This window comes from Suricata suricatta, chromosome 12 (genome assembly GCF_006229205.1).
Source record: "Suricata suricatta isolate VVHF042 chromosome 12, meerkat_22Aug2017_6uvM2_HiC, whole genome shotgun sequence".
NCBI classification, from domain to species: domain Eukaryota; kingdom Metazoa; phylum Chordata; class Mammalia; order Carnivora; family Herpestidae; genus Suricata; species Suricata suricatta.
In genome coordinates this window covers 62,409,350-62,427,995 of record NC_043711.1, presented here as the reverse complement: position 1 = coordinate 62,427,995, position 18,646 = coordinate 62,409,350, and the positions used below count along the sequence as shown (strand labels likewise).

The 18,646-nt window shown below is 40.2% G+C and overlaps 1 protein-coding gene across 6 annotated transcripts in view; it reads right to left on the bottom strand.

The window, feature by feature from the left end:
- RALGAPA2 (Ral GTPase activating protein catalytic alpha subunit 2) overlaps positions 1-18,646 on the bottom strand; it is a 316,716-nt gene that overhangs the window by 153,300 nt on the left and 144,770 nt on the right. For all 6 annotated transcript variants that reach the window (XR_003900702.1, XM_029916028.1, XM_029916025.1 and 3 more), the window contains 3 exons: positions 16,436-16,629; positions 15,322-15,420; positions 14,928-15,083 (listed from right to left, as the gene is read on the bottom strand). Coding sequence is in view for 5 of the 6 variants with exons in the window: in XM_029916028.1 (XP_029771888.1) it covers positions 14,928-15,083; positions 15,322-15,420; positions 16,436-16,629 (449 nt within the window). In the remaining variant the exon portion in view is untranslated. The remainder of the gene's footprint in view (positions 1-14,927; positions 15,084-15,321; positions 15,421-16,435; positions 16,630-18,646) is intronic.

Here is an 18,646-nt window from a genome sequence, read left to right as displayed (position 1 = left end):
CAGATAGCTGTACTTCTTGCATTCAAGACTGGATGTCTTTTTTCTCATTTTCCTACCCAACTACTTTGGCTGTAATCTCCAGTACACCACTGAATAGAAGCAGTGAGAATGGACATCCTTCCTGATTGTGGGGAGATGTGTGTGTCTAAAATGGAAAGATCTGTTGTTACTGGGGTGGAAAGAAAGCCAGAGCCTGTTGATATGGTATGCAAACCCCAAGTAGCCTTTTCTCAAAATATTTTTGGGAATTAGCAAATTAGAGCAAGAATGCTCAGGGTTCTTGGAGATCAGCTGCTCTGAGTAAGAACTCACCCTCTGTTGTATGAACTGAGTCGTTCTCTCAGCCCTAAGTCCTCAACAATATGAATAGAACATAAAGCCCCTTTTACTCTGACCAACAAACACCCTTCTTGCAGCCCATGGATCAGGGGAGCTACTTTCAATGTATGCTTCCTATAATGGGCATTTCACAGCTCACTGGGGAGACTAACAGGGAGATGGCAACCCCACCAGGAAATTCGGCACATTTATCATTCCACAAGATGAAAAAAACTGTTGGAGGGTTGTAGAGAGAAGTGGCTTACCAGCTGCACCAATCATGCCTGGAAGACACCACAGCCTGACTATGTAATGACTGTCTTAGTCGTGACCTTGATAAGCCTCAAATCTCCAACATTACAGTTTGTACAACAGGGTGGTTTAATGAGGTTGATGCAGATGCTCAGAGCAGTTATTAACTCCTGACAATGGGACTTCAGCAAATGAGGTCTGCTGGCGAGTAATGACAGCAAAAGTGTCGTGGCTGCATCCAACTCCCGTGTGTACAAGGTGTGCTCAGAACACATAGATGCAGCACTCTGAAATGGGACCAAACTTGAGGGCCAAAGCTGGGGGTCAAGTTGACACTGAAAGGCATTTGTACATCGCAAGAATTTATAAGGGCCTGGGAGTGGGGTGGATAGGATGGGATAGGGGGATGCTCAAATCTGCTGTTTCTGAGTCAGCCAGCTCAGGTCTCTCCACTGGCTCTTCCACCCCACTCCTTCCAAGCTTTCACAAGGTTTGGGAGCAGAAGCAGAAGCAGAGTAACTGCCATCACAGATAACAGGATAGTTAGAAATGCGCTTACACAGCATAACCATTCAAGTAATCTCATTAAGGCAGGAATTAACTGCAATGAGTGAAACATGCACTCCTATACTTAATATAGGTACTACAGCAACAGGCAGCCATACTCTTCCCAGATGTGCTGTTCATCCTGTCTCAGTGATGCTTCAGCTGGAAATATATTCTTCTTAGAATATACGAAAGAAATTCTTGGAGGAACCCACAGGCTTAATACGTTCAGGTGTAGCCTAATGCCATGGCTGCAAGGTGCAGTGAAGTCTCAGTCAACACTGCCAATGACACCAAGCAGAATACTCATGTCACTCTCATGCTGGAATCCAGATTATATACGTGCGCTGCCTTAGGATAAAGTATGTAAATTTAGTAGGGAAAACATCTCTCTACCGAATTGTGTAATGAGGATATTTCATGTGTTCCTCTGGAACTGTGAAGACCTAGAGAAGAAACATCTAAGAGATCAGCGTTCAAATCTTTCATTTACACAGATGGAGTGGAGATCGACAAAGGCCAGAAACTGCCCCAGAGGTCTGGACACAAACCCAAGGATGCTCCTCTTTGTTAGGAAGAGAAAGGGTCAGTGAAGCACCATTTGACATTTGTGAATAACGGACCTCCCATGTAGACCCAGAGCATCATTCTGAGGATGTTATTTAGCTCTGAAGCACAAATTATTCTTTCATCTCATTCACTTTGCCTAATAATCATTTATCAATACAAGTAATACTTTTTACAGCTATACTTTCAAGTGAAGTCCTTAAATGCTCTGGCTTAAAAATGTGCTTCCAAGGGGCACCTGGGTGGCTCAGTCAGTTGAGCATCTGGCTCTTGATTTTGGCTCAGGATTTTGGTTCACCATTCATGGGTTTGAGCCCCGTACTGGGCTCCATACTGATAGTGTGAGGCCTGCTTGGGATTCTCTCTCTCTCAAAATAAATAAACTTTTTAAAAAATGTGCTTCCAAAATATACACAGATCACTCTCATAGAAATATTATCATTATCTAATATTTAACTGGGTATAAAATGCTATGCTCTAAACAGAAATGAGTCTCCCATCAAAATATTCTTAGGAAACCCCTGGACAGAAATTGTGTGGGTCTGTGCACACACCCTGCAAGTGAAGCACAGGCACTGTGTGTGTAATGTTGGTAGTTAGGAGGATTTTATGGGAAAAACACTAAGAAATCTCCCAGGATTCCAACAAGACACCAGGATCCTTATTTTTCCCACATCATTTGTGGCTTCTGTGTTCATTTACTTGAAGCCTCAATTCTGCTAAAAGCCTTCGAGCTTCTGATGCTGTTAAAGATGCATGTCCAGTGGTTTTGAAAGTGTTTCCTTTTCCCTTGCTGAAATCAGGAAGCTTGGTTCTCAGGTGTGGATGAAAGTGAGCCTGCCTGGTGGCATGGACTTCTCCATTCTCTTCTAGCCCATGACCAGGAACAAGTTAAAAAGGAAATGCTAGGGGCACTTGGGTGGCTCAGTTAGATGAGCAACCGACTTCAGCTTAGGTCATGATCTCACGATTTGTGAGTTTAAGCCCTGCATCAGGCTCTGTGCTGACAGCCAGAGCCTGGAGCCTGCTTCAGGTTCTGGGTCTCTTCCTCTCTCTCTGCCCTTCCCCTGCTCAGGCTCTGTCTCTCTCTCTCTCTCTCTCTAAAATAAACAAACACTAGAAAAAAAATTTTTTTTTAAGAAAGAAAAAGCTATTCTGTGTCGTTTGGTGTGTTCTCACACTGGAAAAGAAATAAGCTTTGGAATATGATGATTATCTACCATTTTCATTGTAGGATAACACAAAATGCACATTCTCTAGTTCGTTTCCTTATAGGTAAAATTATTCCACCTGTACGTGGAAGCAAAATCAAAGCTTTCCACATTTTGTGTTCTATATGAAAGAAAAGAAAAGAAAAGAAAGAGGAAGGAAGGAAGGGAAAGGCAATGTGCTGGTCATTCAATTCTGGGGTCTGCAAACCTATCACACCAATGTGTTGGAGGACTGGATGTAACACACAAAGCAGTTCCAACAGGTAATGCTTATAGTTTCATCACGGCCAACAGACTTACAATGTTTTCTTCTTTTTTGTAATTTAATATGTGTTTGGACAATGAGCTTCCAAGAATGGCTTAAATCTGAGAGAAAGTTCCCCAGGGAGCTAGCTGTCAACCCACTTCTGAGGAAACCTCAGGCTAGAAGCATTAAAAAAGCAGCAGTTTCAGCAAACCTGAGACAGCCCCTGGCTTGCTGGTTCTTATGAGGGAGAGCCCAGTGCACTCGAATCCCACCACAGCAGGACGGAAAGAGGTAGAGGAAAGGAATTAGGCCATCTAGAATAATTACACGACCTCTAATGGGTTGACAAATGGCTCGGTGTTTCAAATTCTAGGAATATCTGTTTAACATTTTGGTTTTTGATTCACACATAATGAATTCACTTGGGGGGCGTCAGAAGTACTTTCTTTTCTTTTTTTTAATGTTTATTTATGCTGGAGAGAGAGAGAGAGAGAGAGGGAGAGAGAGAGAGAGAGAGAGAGAGAGAGAGAGAAAGCAGGGGAGGGGCAGAGAGAAAGAGAGAGAGAAAGCGAACAGAGGACCTGAAGCAGGCTCTGTGCTGACAGCAGAGAGCCCGATGTGGGGCTCAAACTCGCGAACCATGAGATCATGACCTGAGCTAAAGCTGGACGCTTAACCAGGTGCCCCAAAAGTACTTTCTTTTAACAAAGTTGCTTTCAAGCAGATATTGGAGAGAATGAGGAAGAAGGAAGCGGAGGGATTTGGATAGAAAATTCCTAAAAGCTACAACTACTTTGCTCTCTGATCCTGGGCAGGTACTCTGTCTCCTTGGCAGCAATCCATCATCTGTAAAACAGGAGTGAAAACACAACCTGCCCCACAGAGCTCTCACAATGGCAACGGAGACCGATCAGATAGGATTCTGTAAATTCTAAAACCTCATACATTGTTGCTTGTGTTAAATTATAGTGGCCGTTTAAATTATTATCTTATTAAAATATTAATTTTCCTAGGATCAGCTGAAAAATAAAACTTGGAACAGATTTAATACCCACTCATTAAAAAGGAGTCCGAAATGAAAGCCACATCATTTTTATAATCTCATACAAGAACATTTCACAGTAAGTTGACAGTTCTTGAGTGCTAACTCGGTTGCAGGTACCACATCAGCTGCTGTGAGGGGAATGAGGTGGAGTAAAGCATGGCCCCTGCCTTCCAGCAATGACTCCTCCAGGGCAGGGGATAGTTCCCTGCAGCTGAGACTGAGGGCTGGCCAAGAACATGGAGCTCCTGCCGGGGGACAGCCCAGGAGGGAAACAAATAGGTGACACAAAGGCCCCGGGTCTTGACAAAAGCACACATTCAACGTGAGACTCTAGTACAGGGGGGATAAAAGGTAGGTATTTTATTTTAGTATCTTACTATGAAGAGATTCTCTTCTTCTAAAATTTCTCTAGTCCACAGATACCTACCAAAGAATATTTTTCCATGGGGGAACAAAGGAAAAGCCGTTGTTTATTGTTTCTTCAGAAAACAATGTTCTCTCTAAAATGTGTTCCCGTAATTAGCATTAATAGCTGAACAATCTGCAATTACCACACTCCCACTTATTGTTATGTATTAAAAAGGAATCAACAGACAAAAAAGATTATTCCCCAAAAGGAGAGCACTTTCTCACAGAAACAAAACTTGCAATTTAGAAGGCTTTTCTGCACATTGTTTCCTGTATCCAAACCTATCCTTCATGGATTATAAAACACAATCATGATTTAAAATCTCTTATATTCAAAAATCAATCCTTTCCACGTGGGAGTCCCTAAGTACAATTTGGTACTTGCAAGGCCTCTAAAAGCCATCTGTCTGTCTCAGTTCTCTTTCTGAAAAAAAATGTGAATCGTCTTACAATCTTCATAGAATTCTACATAGGAAAAGAAGCTCTTGCGGGTCAAGTGATTTTCCAAACAACAAGAAAATCCCTTCTGTAGTGACTGTACTAGCACCTACTGAGGCCTAACTGTCCTCACTTTCCCAGGGCCCCCAAAAGAGCCATCACAATCCCGTTTCACAGATGAAGCGGCTCAAGCCAGCAGAGGCCATGTGCTCGCTGACTCAAGGACGCAGCGACTCAGTGCGAGGCCATGGCTCAAGCTCTTTCTCCAGGCTGCCAGGAGGGAGCCCAACTGGCTGGCCTTGGATGAGATAGGGCGAAAGAGGCTTACAAGCCCCCAGTCACATGCCAGGTCTGAACAGGACACCTGGTTAGAAAAGACCTCTAGTGGTGAGCTGAAGTCTATGGTCAGTCCTCACTCTGGAGGTGAGACCGCCTGACCTCCCTCTCCCCGCAGGCAGGGCTCCAGACATTTGAAAGAAGCCAACTCCTCACCACGCTAGCTGTTCTCTCATCATCAGTCCTCCTCTTGGTCAATTGGCAGCGTGCACAGGGAAGCACGGCCACCAACACTCCCCCCTTGCCTCGCCACCGTCCACTCACTCCTGCAGTGCTTTAGGCTCTGCAACTGCAGGCCAATACCACTCATTCACACCGGGCTTCCAGACCAAATGCACCTCAGGCATTTGTCATGGTAACCCTGAATTATTGTGATCCCTCATGCATGAGTTCTTAAATTGTTTTTCTTTTTTAAAAATAAATTGGACCCTAAGAAATTGAACCCCACTTTTGAAAAACAATCTACTATTGGCAATTTTCATAATGTTCCACCTAAAACATTTGCCTCTCTTTAATCTCCCTGGTTAAATTTTTGTAGGGCTTAATTTCCTTGGTTAAGTTGGAGACATCTAGTCTTTCATTCTTGTTTGATTGCTGGGTTTTGTCATTTAATTTACATAGGCTGGCTCTTCTTATCTGGTGTCACGGTTCCCCCAGCACAGCACTACTGACACTGAACCGTAAATTCCTTGTTGCGGTCCTGTATGTTGTAGGATGTTTAATGACATTGCTGGCTTCACCCGCCAGATGCCAGTGCATCCCGCTTCCCTCTTGTGACAACCAAAGTATCTCCAGACATTGCCCAGTGTCCCTAGAGAGGACAGGTCAGCAACCACCCCCACCCCCACCCCCAGGTATCATTGTCCTAGGGTAATGAGTGATGGCCACATCACCACTACATAAAGTTCATGTCAGCTCTGCAGTTAATTGATCTTTGGAGCCAAAGTCTCAACCAGAAGGTTCAGCTCAGCTACTCTGGCCATCCAATCATCCCCCTTATGCCACACAGATTTAAGAAAGTCTTGCTTTTGTTTCTATTTTCAATCAATCAACATATTTATTGAGTGCCTGTTCTGTCTGGGAAAAGACAAGAGGCACTCCAGTGAGTATACTAAGGAAGATTCTGGTGACTTGGGCCCACGGTAGGGTTTCCTTCCAAAAAGAGACCTCAGGGCATGAGAGAACAATTTTTTCTACTGAAGGATGTAGGTCAGCTTCTATGCTTTACCATACGGTAACACTTTAGTTAAGAACAAAATCTTCCAATTTTCCTCATATATTGAGTTGCTATTATATTGCATTTTTATGCTTTATTTCGTGTAGCATGTGCTTATTAAACACGTATGGCTAAACTCGTAAATTCATAATTCCTATTCTTCACTGATAGCATTTATTTGAAAGAAAGTCTTTATACCTTTAACTCCAAAATGAGAAATCAAACAAAACTCAAGTCTCTGGCCTCAGGTAAACTTCTCCCTCTCCAGGTCAGCCTCCCTACTATTGTCTTACACTTTTTAAAGCTGTGAAACAGGTTCGCTGCACGTGTTAGACCTCCTAACTGAAGCCTCTCCCATCTGTTACCTTCTACATATCTCTACTTTCCTTAACTTAGGTGTAAGAGGGGAAAGTGGGCTCAGTCTATAGCCTAATGAAAATAATTATTGGTTTTACACCTGTGAAAGAAAAGAAAAAATGCTCCAGTTTATTATTTTGGTACAGTCACCTGTCTTAAGTTTCATGGTCACTGATAACTAAGCAAAGTTATAATAAAATTTTCTTTGGTAAAACTTGACTAATTTATGGCTTGTACATTCTAATGAAACTGTATGGGAAATACTCAGAAACCACTGGATGTTACTTGGTGTCATAACACTAACTATGTGATTGAGCCTACATTTCATCCCCCCGAATGTGTACAATAAGCACACAATAAGAATTATTATTAACTTATTAGTACATGTCAGGAGAGGGTTCACATATACCACCTATCCTGGTAAACCTCATTCTTGCATCAAACGTAAGTCAAACTTAAAGTTTTATTTTATTTATTCTTGTAGTAAACACTTCTACTCAATAAAATCCCATTAATTAAAAAAAAGTAAATTCAAACTTATAAATATTATTTTTAGAAAAATAAATGTTTTTTTAAAGTGTCAAAGTGCTTTCAAAAATAAACAGTAACAAAACTGGCTAATAAAAACATAAGATTATAGAGACCTTTAGAAATTCTAGGTTAGTAAGTGTAAATAAATTTGTAGTTTGGACATCAACTGTTCAAATTCCAACAGACGATATGATACATTTTCTTAAGAGGAGAGGAAATGTGCCTGGAAATCTTACCAACACACTTCTACTTCCCAGCTCCTACCTACGGACATCCTCAGTGTATTCCCCTTGCCCCCGTTTTACCTGCATGTGTGCCGCAGTGCCCACGACAGACTGAGGGGTCCCGTCCTACCTTGCCTCCACTGTTTTATCTTCTTGCCTTTCTGATTCGATTTTTGCTTTGAGAGATAATGGGAATAGTGCCAGCAGGTTCTATCTTCTCAGGGCACATGCCTCTCAGCACTATATCCAACCTGTCCAAAATACTTTTCTCTCTCTCTCTCACACACACACAGGTGCGCAGAAACATACACATTACACATATATGCACATATAAATAAATAAATTTATGCACACAGACTCCATCTGTTTCTTAGTCCTCGTGAGCCCTCTATGACCTTCCCCCGGACTATTAAACTATTCTTTTCTGTGCTTGTTGCCATCATTCCTTCTTGACTATAATCCACTCCACATAACCACTATGGTTTAAGCTTCTTAAAATGCTTTTTAGTAATGTTGAGTTCAATGACTCCCCATACCCAATGGGATGAAAACGATGCTGAATCAAGCTTCCCTACAGGCACTGCCTAGATTTATGTCCATGCATCACTTCCATGCACGTATCTGGCACTGAATACAAACCACTCTGGAACATGGCCTGAGAAGGTCTGGGTCTCTGACGTGCGAAATTCCATCCTGCTTCTCATCCTACAGTTTAAATCCTATCCATTCCTGAAAATTCTGCTCAAAACAATTCCACCTCCTCTGTGAGCTGCTTTCAAACCAACTCAGCTAAAGGGTATTCAGCCCAGTTCAATTCCCATAATGTGTGCGTAACTTATTTGGCTCTTTGCACAAACTGATGGATCCCATACCTACTCACTTCCTTACTAGGTCATTACAATGGTGAGGAAAAATTCTCAATATGAAAAGGTCATTGAACTTTTTGCTATCTTTAGGAAAGAACAACGTGACCCAAATAATAAAATGCCTAAAAATAGATTAGAGGATCCAAGAATGCTCAATAGGAGAGGGTCGGAGAGGTCCTCTAGGCCAACTCACTCACTGGTCTCGTGTGCTCAGGCAAGGGCCCCATGGCCAGTGGGAAACAATGCTGAGTCTATCTCCCAGGTCTCTCACCCCTCAATATGTGGTCTGTCATCCATAAAAGTCAAATGTTGGATATATTTTGAAGCCATCTTATATCCTTATATCTTAGAAGATACATCTCTCCATTCTTAGCAAATGGTCTGGGATTAGTCCTGTTTTTACTCACTGACAACCCTATAGTTTTAAAACGTTGTGTTCAAATGAAGTTTTTAAGTTAGCCTTCTAGAGTTCCTCCACTGATACACATCAAGGTTACCATTTAATCCCCTAAACATCAGTTAGACCTTTAAATTTATAAATATGCAGTTTATCCTGGTAGCACTGAATCCAAATCCCATGAATTTAAGCCTTGGTAAGAATCACTTGGTGTAGAGAATAAATGCTTTAGAGATTTATTGGAATTGCTTCTTTGGGTATGAGATAAACAAGGTCCCTAATTTGCCATCTTAATTCTGCACTTTTCCTGAAACTGAACACTATTTTATGTTTGGCTTTAAATATATTCATAAATGTATGTGTATCCAACACCCACTTTTAGTTATAAGTCTAACTTTTCAGCAAAGAATAACTCATTGTCTGAGAAAAGGTGATGCAATTATTACATATCACTGCATGATACAGGCTGTCTGGGGTTATTAAAAGAGTCAGGTATGGCCAATTTACAAATATCACCCCTGCACCTTGCTTTCATAGCTCACTGCTGAGTCTTATGCTCACTGAGGGGCCCCTTGGGATCTTTTTACAAACGACTGTTTATTATTATATTATTCCATCATATACCTCAGGAGAGGAGGTTGTAACATCCGTTAAGAAAATCATGAGCTATTTTGATTTCTAAGAACATTACTCCATATACGATGTTTAAAATTATGTTTTCTTTAGCTGGTGTGGCAAAAAATTCAGTAAAATATAAAGTTAAATAAAACCAAAAGGTTCCTGAAACAAGTTAAATATTCTTGGCTACAAAACAAGTGGCTAAAATTAAGGAAGGGCAAAAAGAACCGCTATAAGTGCATCTAGTGACTGAAATATCAACTGTGTTTATCATGTGTCGCCAGCGCCCAGCATGGCAGCGTGCAGAGTGCTCCCTGTCTGAGCCACGTCCTTACTTGCAGACAAGAGAATCCACTTGGCTGAGATGAAGACAAAGGGGATTTAGATCAGGACACTGGATGGCTTACAGAGTTTCTAGGAGTGCCCGGGAAATCAGCGTGAGCCCTTCATGGCCAGGAACAAGGTGGTGAGCAGAAACATCCAGCTATCCCACAGAGTGGTTCTGGCAGAGCTCCTGTCTGCCCTTGTCCTCGTGACACAGGTGCCTGAGCAGAATCCCCATGCCAGTTGCCACCCACCACTCCATGTGCCTACTTTCCAGAACCGCCATGTAGCTACCTCTGCCGGACAGCACCTGAATGGGTGCCAACCCCACCCACCACAAGGAGCTGGGGACATGCAGAATTCAGCTTTTTAGCTCCCATCACACAGAAGGCACACTGGGCAGGGCAAGGAATGGGTAGAAAGTGAGCCAGTAGCCATTGATTCTGAATCCCAAAAGCGTTAAATAAACATTTTACTTAAGTCTGACCCACAGCATGGGGAGTGGTTATTTCTCCATGTGTTCTGAAATTCCACAGTGCCTAATTATATCTTTTAGTCAAACGAGTATGTTCAAAAGTAAGAAAATATATAGGGAAAGAAAACCATTAACATTTTAGGATAACATAGTATGTCCTTTTCCTCATACACTTCAGTGTCATTACAAGGGCTCATGTTTACTGAGGGTTGTTGTGTCCAGGCTCTGAATTAAGTACATTACATATTTCAGCTTTGCAAAATCTTCAAATAAAGATTTGGTAAATACCATATTTACCATAAGGTAAATACCATAATTACCTGCATTTTACATATAAGGGGAGAAAGGCATAGTGAAGTCAAAATACAAGGTATAGCCAAGACTGGAGCTCAGACAGGTTGCCTTGAAGCACATGCTCTTAACTATTATAATATCACACTATATTACACTAAATCATGACTTTATCCTGTTACGATTCAAATTTTTCACTGGATGGTTACCTCAAGGCTGAACAATACACATTTCTCCACCTCAGAGAGGCCTCATGCTTTTTTGTGCATTACAAAGTAGGATAATACAAAATTATATATGGAAATGACAAAGACCTACATTTCCCAAAGTTTCTATATGCAAATTTGCAACAATAATTTAACATTAATGTAGGCTTTGCACTTAAAAGAGAATTTAACTTTGATGTGTAACCAATTACATTAAGACATTAAATTTGTAAGTCATTGTTAAAAAATAGTTTGCTTATTTTAAGCAAAGAAAATGTTCCAGTCTTTGATATATGTTCTTAGAAACATGAAAATAAAATTCCTTTCTCAACTGTCCCTTTCCATTTTACACATATTGATCTTTCCATATGTTTTAAATGATGATGAAATTAATAGGAACTGTTTTTAATAAATCCGAATCATAGCTCTTTTCATGTCCAAATATTTTGAGGAAGACTGAGGTGAAAAAGCTGCTGAAGCATTAGGAAACATTAAGAACAACAAGGAGCAGCTTTAGAAGAGCAGCTGAAAGACGGGGAGGAGCTGGGGAGGCAGCTGTGGGACGCTCTCTTGGAGGTGGGAGGGGGGTCTGAGGCAGGGGCGGGGGGAGGACCAAGGCTGGAGCCCAGGTAAAACAAGGCAGAAGGAAGAACAGAACAAACGCCTGTTTGACAGGCCTGTTAGCTGTGAATCAATGGGGAAGACATACCCTGTGGGATAAGCCACACCTTTCCAGTAAATTCTAACAGTCTTTTTTAATGTGTGGCATCGGGCAAAAATTGTTGATATTTTTTGAACCTTTGTTATTTAAACAAAGTGTTATGATATTTATCTAACTGAATTGCAGAGACCAACCAGCAGGACAACATCATGCAGATGCCAGCACAGAATCTGGCACTGTGGGTGCTGGGGAATGAAGACCCTCCACCTGCCAGTCCACCAGATACAAAGCAGGTGGGCAGAGGGAAGCCAAGGGCAAGACCCTTCACAGGAAGGCTGGGCCCTCAGTCCCATAAGTCACCCCAAATATTATTCATGATGTATAGTTATTTTGAAAGTCCTTACAATTCAAGTTGTTTTCTTTCTAAACAGGATCAAATTTTTAAAAATTCACAGTAGAGGAAAAGTACAGCTATTTCAAAGCATTTTTTCGATCATACTAATAAACCATAAACTCAGACTGCACATGCGCTTGGGAAAATACTACTTGATAAGGTCACTGGTTTAGCTTATTAAATTATTAAGTTAACAGACTAGTTAAAACTGGTCCAAACAAAAACATTGGTTTGGAATGTGCTGCATTTTGCCTGTATAAATGTATTATTATTTTTTAAATACAGAAATGACTATATTTGTTTGCATAATGAATTGGCCACCATAATAAATGAAACTGTGGTTTCATATGATTGTATCACACAACACAGTCTGTGAGACATCTATTTCACAAATAGTTTTTTTTTAATTTAAAAAAAAGTTTTCATTTACTATAAGCACACTTAGGTCTGGAAAAAAAGATTTTTAATACCTTAGAGCTTATTTACACTTCAACACTTTATTAGCCACTGCTGACATAATTTTGGTACTCTCATTTTGGGAAAGTCTTTGTAAAATGACTTTGCCACACCATTATGCTCACAGGGCCCTGGGCCTTAGGGTCTTTTGCGGGTGGGTGAGCCACACAGTGAGTTCTGCAGGCAAGTGTGCCACCTAGAGGTGAAAGGAGGAAATTCACCTTGGATTTTATTTCTAAGATAAAACTAATAAATGTTAGAACATTTTAAGTTATTTGCTACTCCTTATCTTACTAAGAAATAAGAAAGCTTTCTATAAGGTTCTTCTTGCAGGAACAAAGTCTTTTAGCACTAGGCTAGTGACTTTTGGAGAGTTCTCACAATAAGGAAATGGTACTAGTCACAGGTGCACAGTTCACAGATTATAAAACTGAATTTAACTGTATTCTCTACAGTAAGTGCTTTCTTGTCTTTTTATAATTAATGTAATATGTGTTTCCAGAAGAACATATAAGTTCTTGAACAACCACCATGACCTATTTAGTCATGTGGACCAAAAGTTAAATTAATTACCAGAGACATTTCTTATTTAAATGAGAAAAGTTTCTTTCATTAGAAGATTTTCTGTGTAATTTTCTTCTGGAAAGGAATAAGGTTTACTTAGAGTAATTCTTTTGGCAGACAGTCAGGGCTTCTCAAACATATACTAATAATTGTTAAGGTTGCAGAAACCAGCCACTTCTATTAAGCATACATAAAAATTCAAGCGTATAATGGCTAGACAATGGGCTGATTTTAAAACAGGGATTTATAATATCCCTGTGTTGTCTTACAAGTCTAGATGTCGGGATCACTGTTAGTAACAGACCAACATTTAAGACTCATGTATTTACAATGAACCACAAAAAATCAAACTTAACAAAAACATGGCATATATTAAAATGGGAAAATAATTTTAAGTATAAAATATGAAAGCTCCCTTTTCTACAGTGTAAAATCATATTTTTAAAATAATGTTTCAGGTTCTCAAACTCTTATTTCATCATCTCATTTTATTGTTTCATTTCCACTCCAAGAGCCTTTAAAATAGAAAGATGATTCTAAATTCACATCTATTTATGTTATTTTCTAGAAAACTCATTCCAGGAATATTCCAGTGTTGGTTGTTGACTTCTAACTTATTTTCATTAAATGAGAAAATTCTCCAGTTGATTATTATTTCCAAGTAAATTTTTCTCCCTCCAAAATCTTAGCAAAATGCCACTTTACAGTACAGTGTTGTTAACTAGGCTTTTTTCTCTTCTGTCACTGAGGGATCTCGTCATGATCCATGAGAGTTAATTCTCTTCCTTACTTATATGCCTCAATCTTCCACACACCTTAAGCTACGTCATTCTGTGAAAGACGCTTCTGTCTGCAGTAATGGCTACAGATATCTGAGCCTGGGGCACAAATGGCTCTACTGCTGCACCTTTATCTCCGCATTTATTTAGGAAATCAATGAGACTGTGGGTCCAAGTCCAGCCTATTATATAGAGATGCCCTCTACTTGGTAGATCACGAATGACTCAAGTTCAGTGATGAATATCTATACTTTCAAGGGTAAATACTCAAACATTCTCTATACGTCTTATCGATCAAGAAGACCTAGTGTTAACATTCAATGCTTTGAAATTGCTAGGATCTTTCCTATTCCATCCTGCTCCCAGTGCCACCATTTTTTAATTTTATGTTTGTTTGACCACTTTCTAATTAATCTGTCATTAGGGCCAACCTCTCACTCTACCCTACCACTGTCACAGTTTCACATCCAGCCTCCAAACGGAGTCCAGAATAATCTCTGTGAAGTACAAACCAGTCATATCACTCCCCTGCTTGACATTCAGGCAGAGAATCGGGACTCTGGGTGTTGCCGCTCCCCTCCTTGGCCTCTGCCCACGAGCAGGGGTGGTGAGGCCAGGGACTGGCCACATCCTTCCTACCTGCACACCCAGGATCTTCTACAAGGTGGGGCTGTCACTACTGGCTCCTCTAACCTATTTCAGCTTAACCCACCAATCATATTCCTTTGGAAGAAATTAAAATAAATCTTTATCAAGAAATGTCAGGACCCCGAATTTACACGTGAGGTCTTCTACAAAAATATCCTAACTACTAAAATAATAGTTTTCAAACAAATGACTAACAATGATTTTCTTCAAATAATATCTAATGCAAAACGCCAACAAAAAATGCTGTGGTTCAAACAGCAGTTTTGAATTTGAAAACATAAGCTGAGATTAGATTATAAAGCACTATATAAGCCACGGAATAAAGTTCAAATTTGGCCGGTGCAATGCAAAGTCAGTAGTGAGAAGAAGCAGGGATGTGACAGAATCTGATTTACATTTTTGAAAGACCAATGTGGTTGTTATGTGTACAAGAGCTGAAACTACTGCGAATTTCAACGTTTGATGTCTTTTCATGAACCCTAATTTAACCTGCAAAAAGTTATATGCGCTTTCCATTTAGTGGGCTACCATGATACAGGAGTCACAGAATACCTGATCCTCGCTGGTTAATCCCAGGTGCATCACCAGGTAAAAATGCACCAGGAAGTCCCTGTTTGGCAGAACGTCCTGGCGTCTGGTCATCATGGCACAGATCAGTCTGTAGGCTTGTAGTTTGCCTTCCTTATATTCATTTGGCAATGTCGTCGCCTGCCAAGGAGATGAGGTTTAAAGATTTAATCAACTCCAGCTGCAGAGCATTTCGACATTTCATTTACTTCTCAGTATTCCATAAGAGTTGTTTATGGAGATGAAGGATGCAGTCAGTGGCTTTAGTAAGATTCAGCTTGTCTTCAAAACGTGCAGTCTTGGGCAATTACATTTTTTAAACTCAATTTCAGGAAGGAAGAGGAAATTGCAATAAAGGAATAAGCACATATCCACTTGCCTTAAATAGCCATGATGCAAACATTCGGAGCGGTGGGATCAGGACTGGCGGGGACGGAGAAGACTGGTTATCCAGGCTCACTGCCAGATTATCCCGTATCTAGTTCACAAAGAGGAGAACTTAGTTTATCTCGGTGATGTTTCAATATTGTGTTCCATGGCCAAATGGCTGCTTCTCATTAAACTTCTACATGTTGACTGAAAACCTACAATATTTGCAAGTTTTTCTTCTATCATGAGATCTATTGCATTTTGAGTTGCATGTCTCACTTACCATACATGCCTCGATGTGTCTTGAACTCCAAATGCTAAGGAATGGCCTAACAAGTTATATGTATAAATATGAACCATGTTTTCAAAAAACAAAAATAAAACCCAAAAAACTTATAACCTGGGGAAAGTGTACATTATAAACAAAACCCAGAATGAAAACTGTATGTACTCTAAGAGTCTATTTTTGTAAAAAATGTGTTTATCTACAGAAATAAAACTATATATTTATAATGTTATCTCTGTGGGATGGTGATGTTAATTTTCTTATTAGTACTCTTCTACATTTTAAAAATATTTTATTTTTTTATTATTTTTAAATTTTTAACATTTTAATTTATTATTGAGAGACAGAGAGAGACAGAGCAGGAGCATGGGAGGGGCAGAAAGAGGGGGAGACAGAATCTGAAGCAGGCTCCAGGCTCTGAGTTAGCTGTCAGCACAGAGCCCAACATAGGGCTCGAACTCACAAACCATTGAGATCATGCCTTTTGTCGAAGTCAGACACTTAACCAACTGAGCCACCCAGGTGCCCCTACATTTTTAAAATCTTGTAAAATAAAACTGGTATCACTTTTATAAAGAAAATAAAAACTATTCAATATTCTATCCCTTAATATCCTAGAGTAATATTCTACATATGCATTAAATGAAATAGGTCTTTTGCATTTATAAAATGACCAAACTATATGTTATTATTTATTCTGTGACAATCAAACAATTTGTCTAAACATCGAATATGTGTTCCAGATTACATTCAGTAGTCGACTGCCACCAGGGTTTTGATGTTAAATAATAAATCAATTTCCCCCTCTTAGAACAAAAGGAAATGTGGCAGGACGTACCTTCGCTAGCTTGTACCAGAGCTCATATAGATGACCAAAAACTTTGGCATGAATCTTGGGTGACTGGATATTATTCACATCCCCGAGGATCCCCAAGACTCTTCGCCATAACACAGCGGCAGAGTCCGGGTGCCAGCCGGTGAGGTTCCCTCCAGCAATTATACTGCAGTCATCGGCAAGGCACTCGCTGCTATCTATGGAGGAAAACATGTCTGTAAACACAATCTTTATTTCATCATTACAGCCCTTTCTCTTCAATGCAAATCACTGATTCTTGACAATTTATATATTCAGGGTAAAATAATTAAAGATGAAAAGTGTGCAATGGCTGACAATTCCAAAGGATGGGAAAGCAGAACCAGAGAAGAAAGGTCAAGTGAATTTCATTCTTCAAACTAAAAGGGCAACAACCTAGAGATGATAAAACAGTTCCTGGAGATGCTGTGAAAGGTTTTACAGCAGCGGAGGGGAAGGAGGAGAACCCTGAGCAGGATGGGTAGGGAACAGGGCCATGAAAAGCAGATGGCCAGGGAAGGCCTCATTGCTGGGGTGACATTTGTGGTGGCTGTTATTAACTCAGGCTATTGGGGTATAACTTGTTTACAGTAAGTTTTACCCTTTTTAGATTCAAAGAGTTTTAAGAAATATATATAACCACGCAACTATCACCATAAGCTGCCACGACAATTAAGATTCAGAACAACCCCTCCCCTTTTTCTTCGCCCCTGGCACAAACACTGCTGTTTTCTGGTCCTAGAGTTTTGCCTTTTCCAGAATATCATATAAATCCTGCAGTATGGGTCCTTGTGGTGTGGGTGCTGTCACATAGCTTAATGCATGTGAGATTCATCCATTTGGGGGCTGCTTCTTATTGCGAATAATATTCCATTTTATGCATACACTATAGTCTGTTCATCCATTCACCTGTTAAAGGACATTTAGATAGTTTCCTCCTTTTTCCAATGATTATAATCAAGCTTCCATAACCATATGTGTACAGGTTTTTGTGTGAATGTATGTTTATTATCTATCTTGTAAGACCAGAATCACAAAATGGCAGATAGTATTTCTTTGTTTACTTCTTCCTTTTAGCAAGCCATATCTCCTACTGGTGCTTGAGAAAGGGGCATGTACCTACCGATCTCTAGGTGTTTGTTCTCTGACTTGTAGTCCATCGTTTGGTTGGGAACAGAATTGTGAGGGAAATTCTTTGCTTCAATTTCTTATACTTTGCATTTAAAAAACATTTTTAATGTTTATTTATTTTTGAGAGAGAGAGAGAGAGCAAGCGAGCATGTGCAGGGAAGGGCAGAAGGAGGCAGAGAGAGAGGGAGACACAGAACGTGAAGCCGGCTCCAGGCTCTGAGCTGTCAGCACAGAGCCCAATGTGGGGCCCAAGCCCACAGACCACAAGATCACAACCTGAGCTGAAGTTGGTTGCCCAACTGACTGAACCACCCAGGTTCCTTTGTGATCTTAAAGTCAGCAAGCAGCATTCTGATGCTTGAAATCATTTTATGGAAAATTATTAATTTGGCAAAATTTTACTATCCTCTTTGTACCTAGTGTTCTGAAATCTCCTGGTGTCTATTTTCAGCCACTGTGTTTGCCAATTCATCAGGTCCTTTCAACTACAATACCCAGGTATTGTACTGACTTCCACTGACTTGATTTTATTTCTGTTGTCATATTTCTATTTCATTTTTATTTTAGAGCATGAGCGGGGGAGATGGGCAGAAGGAGAGAGAGAGAGAGAATCTTAAGCAGGTCGGTGCTCGGCACAGAGCCTGACATGGGGCTTGATCCCATGACTCTAGGATCATGACCTGGGCTGAAATCAAGAGTCAGATGCTCCACCAGCTGAGCCACCCAAGTGCCCCTCTGTTCATATTTTCAATCCAAAAGCTCTTTCTTGTTTTCAGTCCATTTTTATACTCTTGGTCCTTGTTTCATGGATGCAGTATATTCTTACCTCACGAAAGACATTAATAGCTTTTTAAAATTTTATTTCTTCCCAGACTCCATATGTTTTGCCTTTTTAAAATTCTAAAGTAAAAAATAACGTATTAATATGTTTTAGGTATACAATACAATGACTCAAGAACTCTGCACATTACTCAGTGTTCATTAAGTTAAGTGTACTCTTAATCCCTTTGGTAGGTGGATGGGTTAAACAGACTCTTTTTTTTAGACTACTTTTAAGATCTGCTC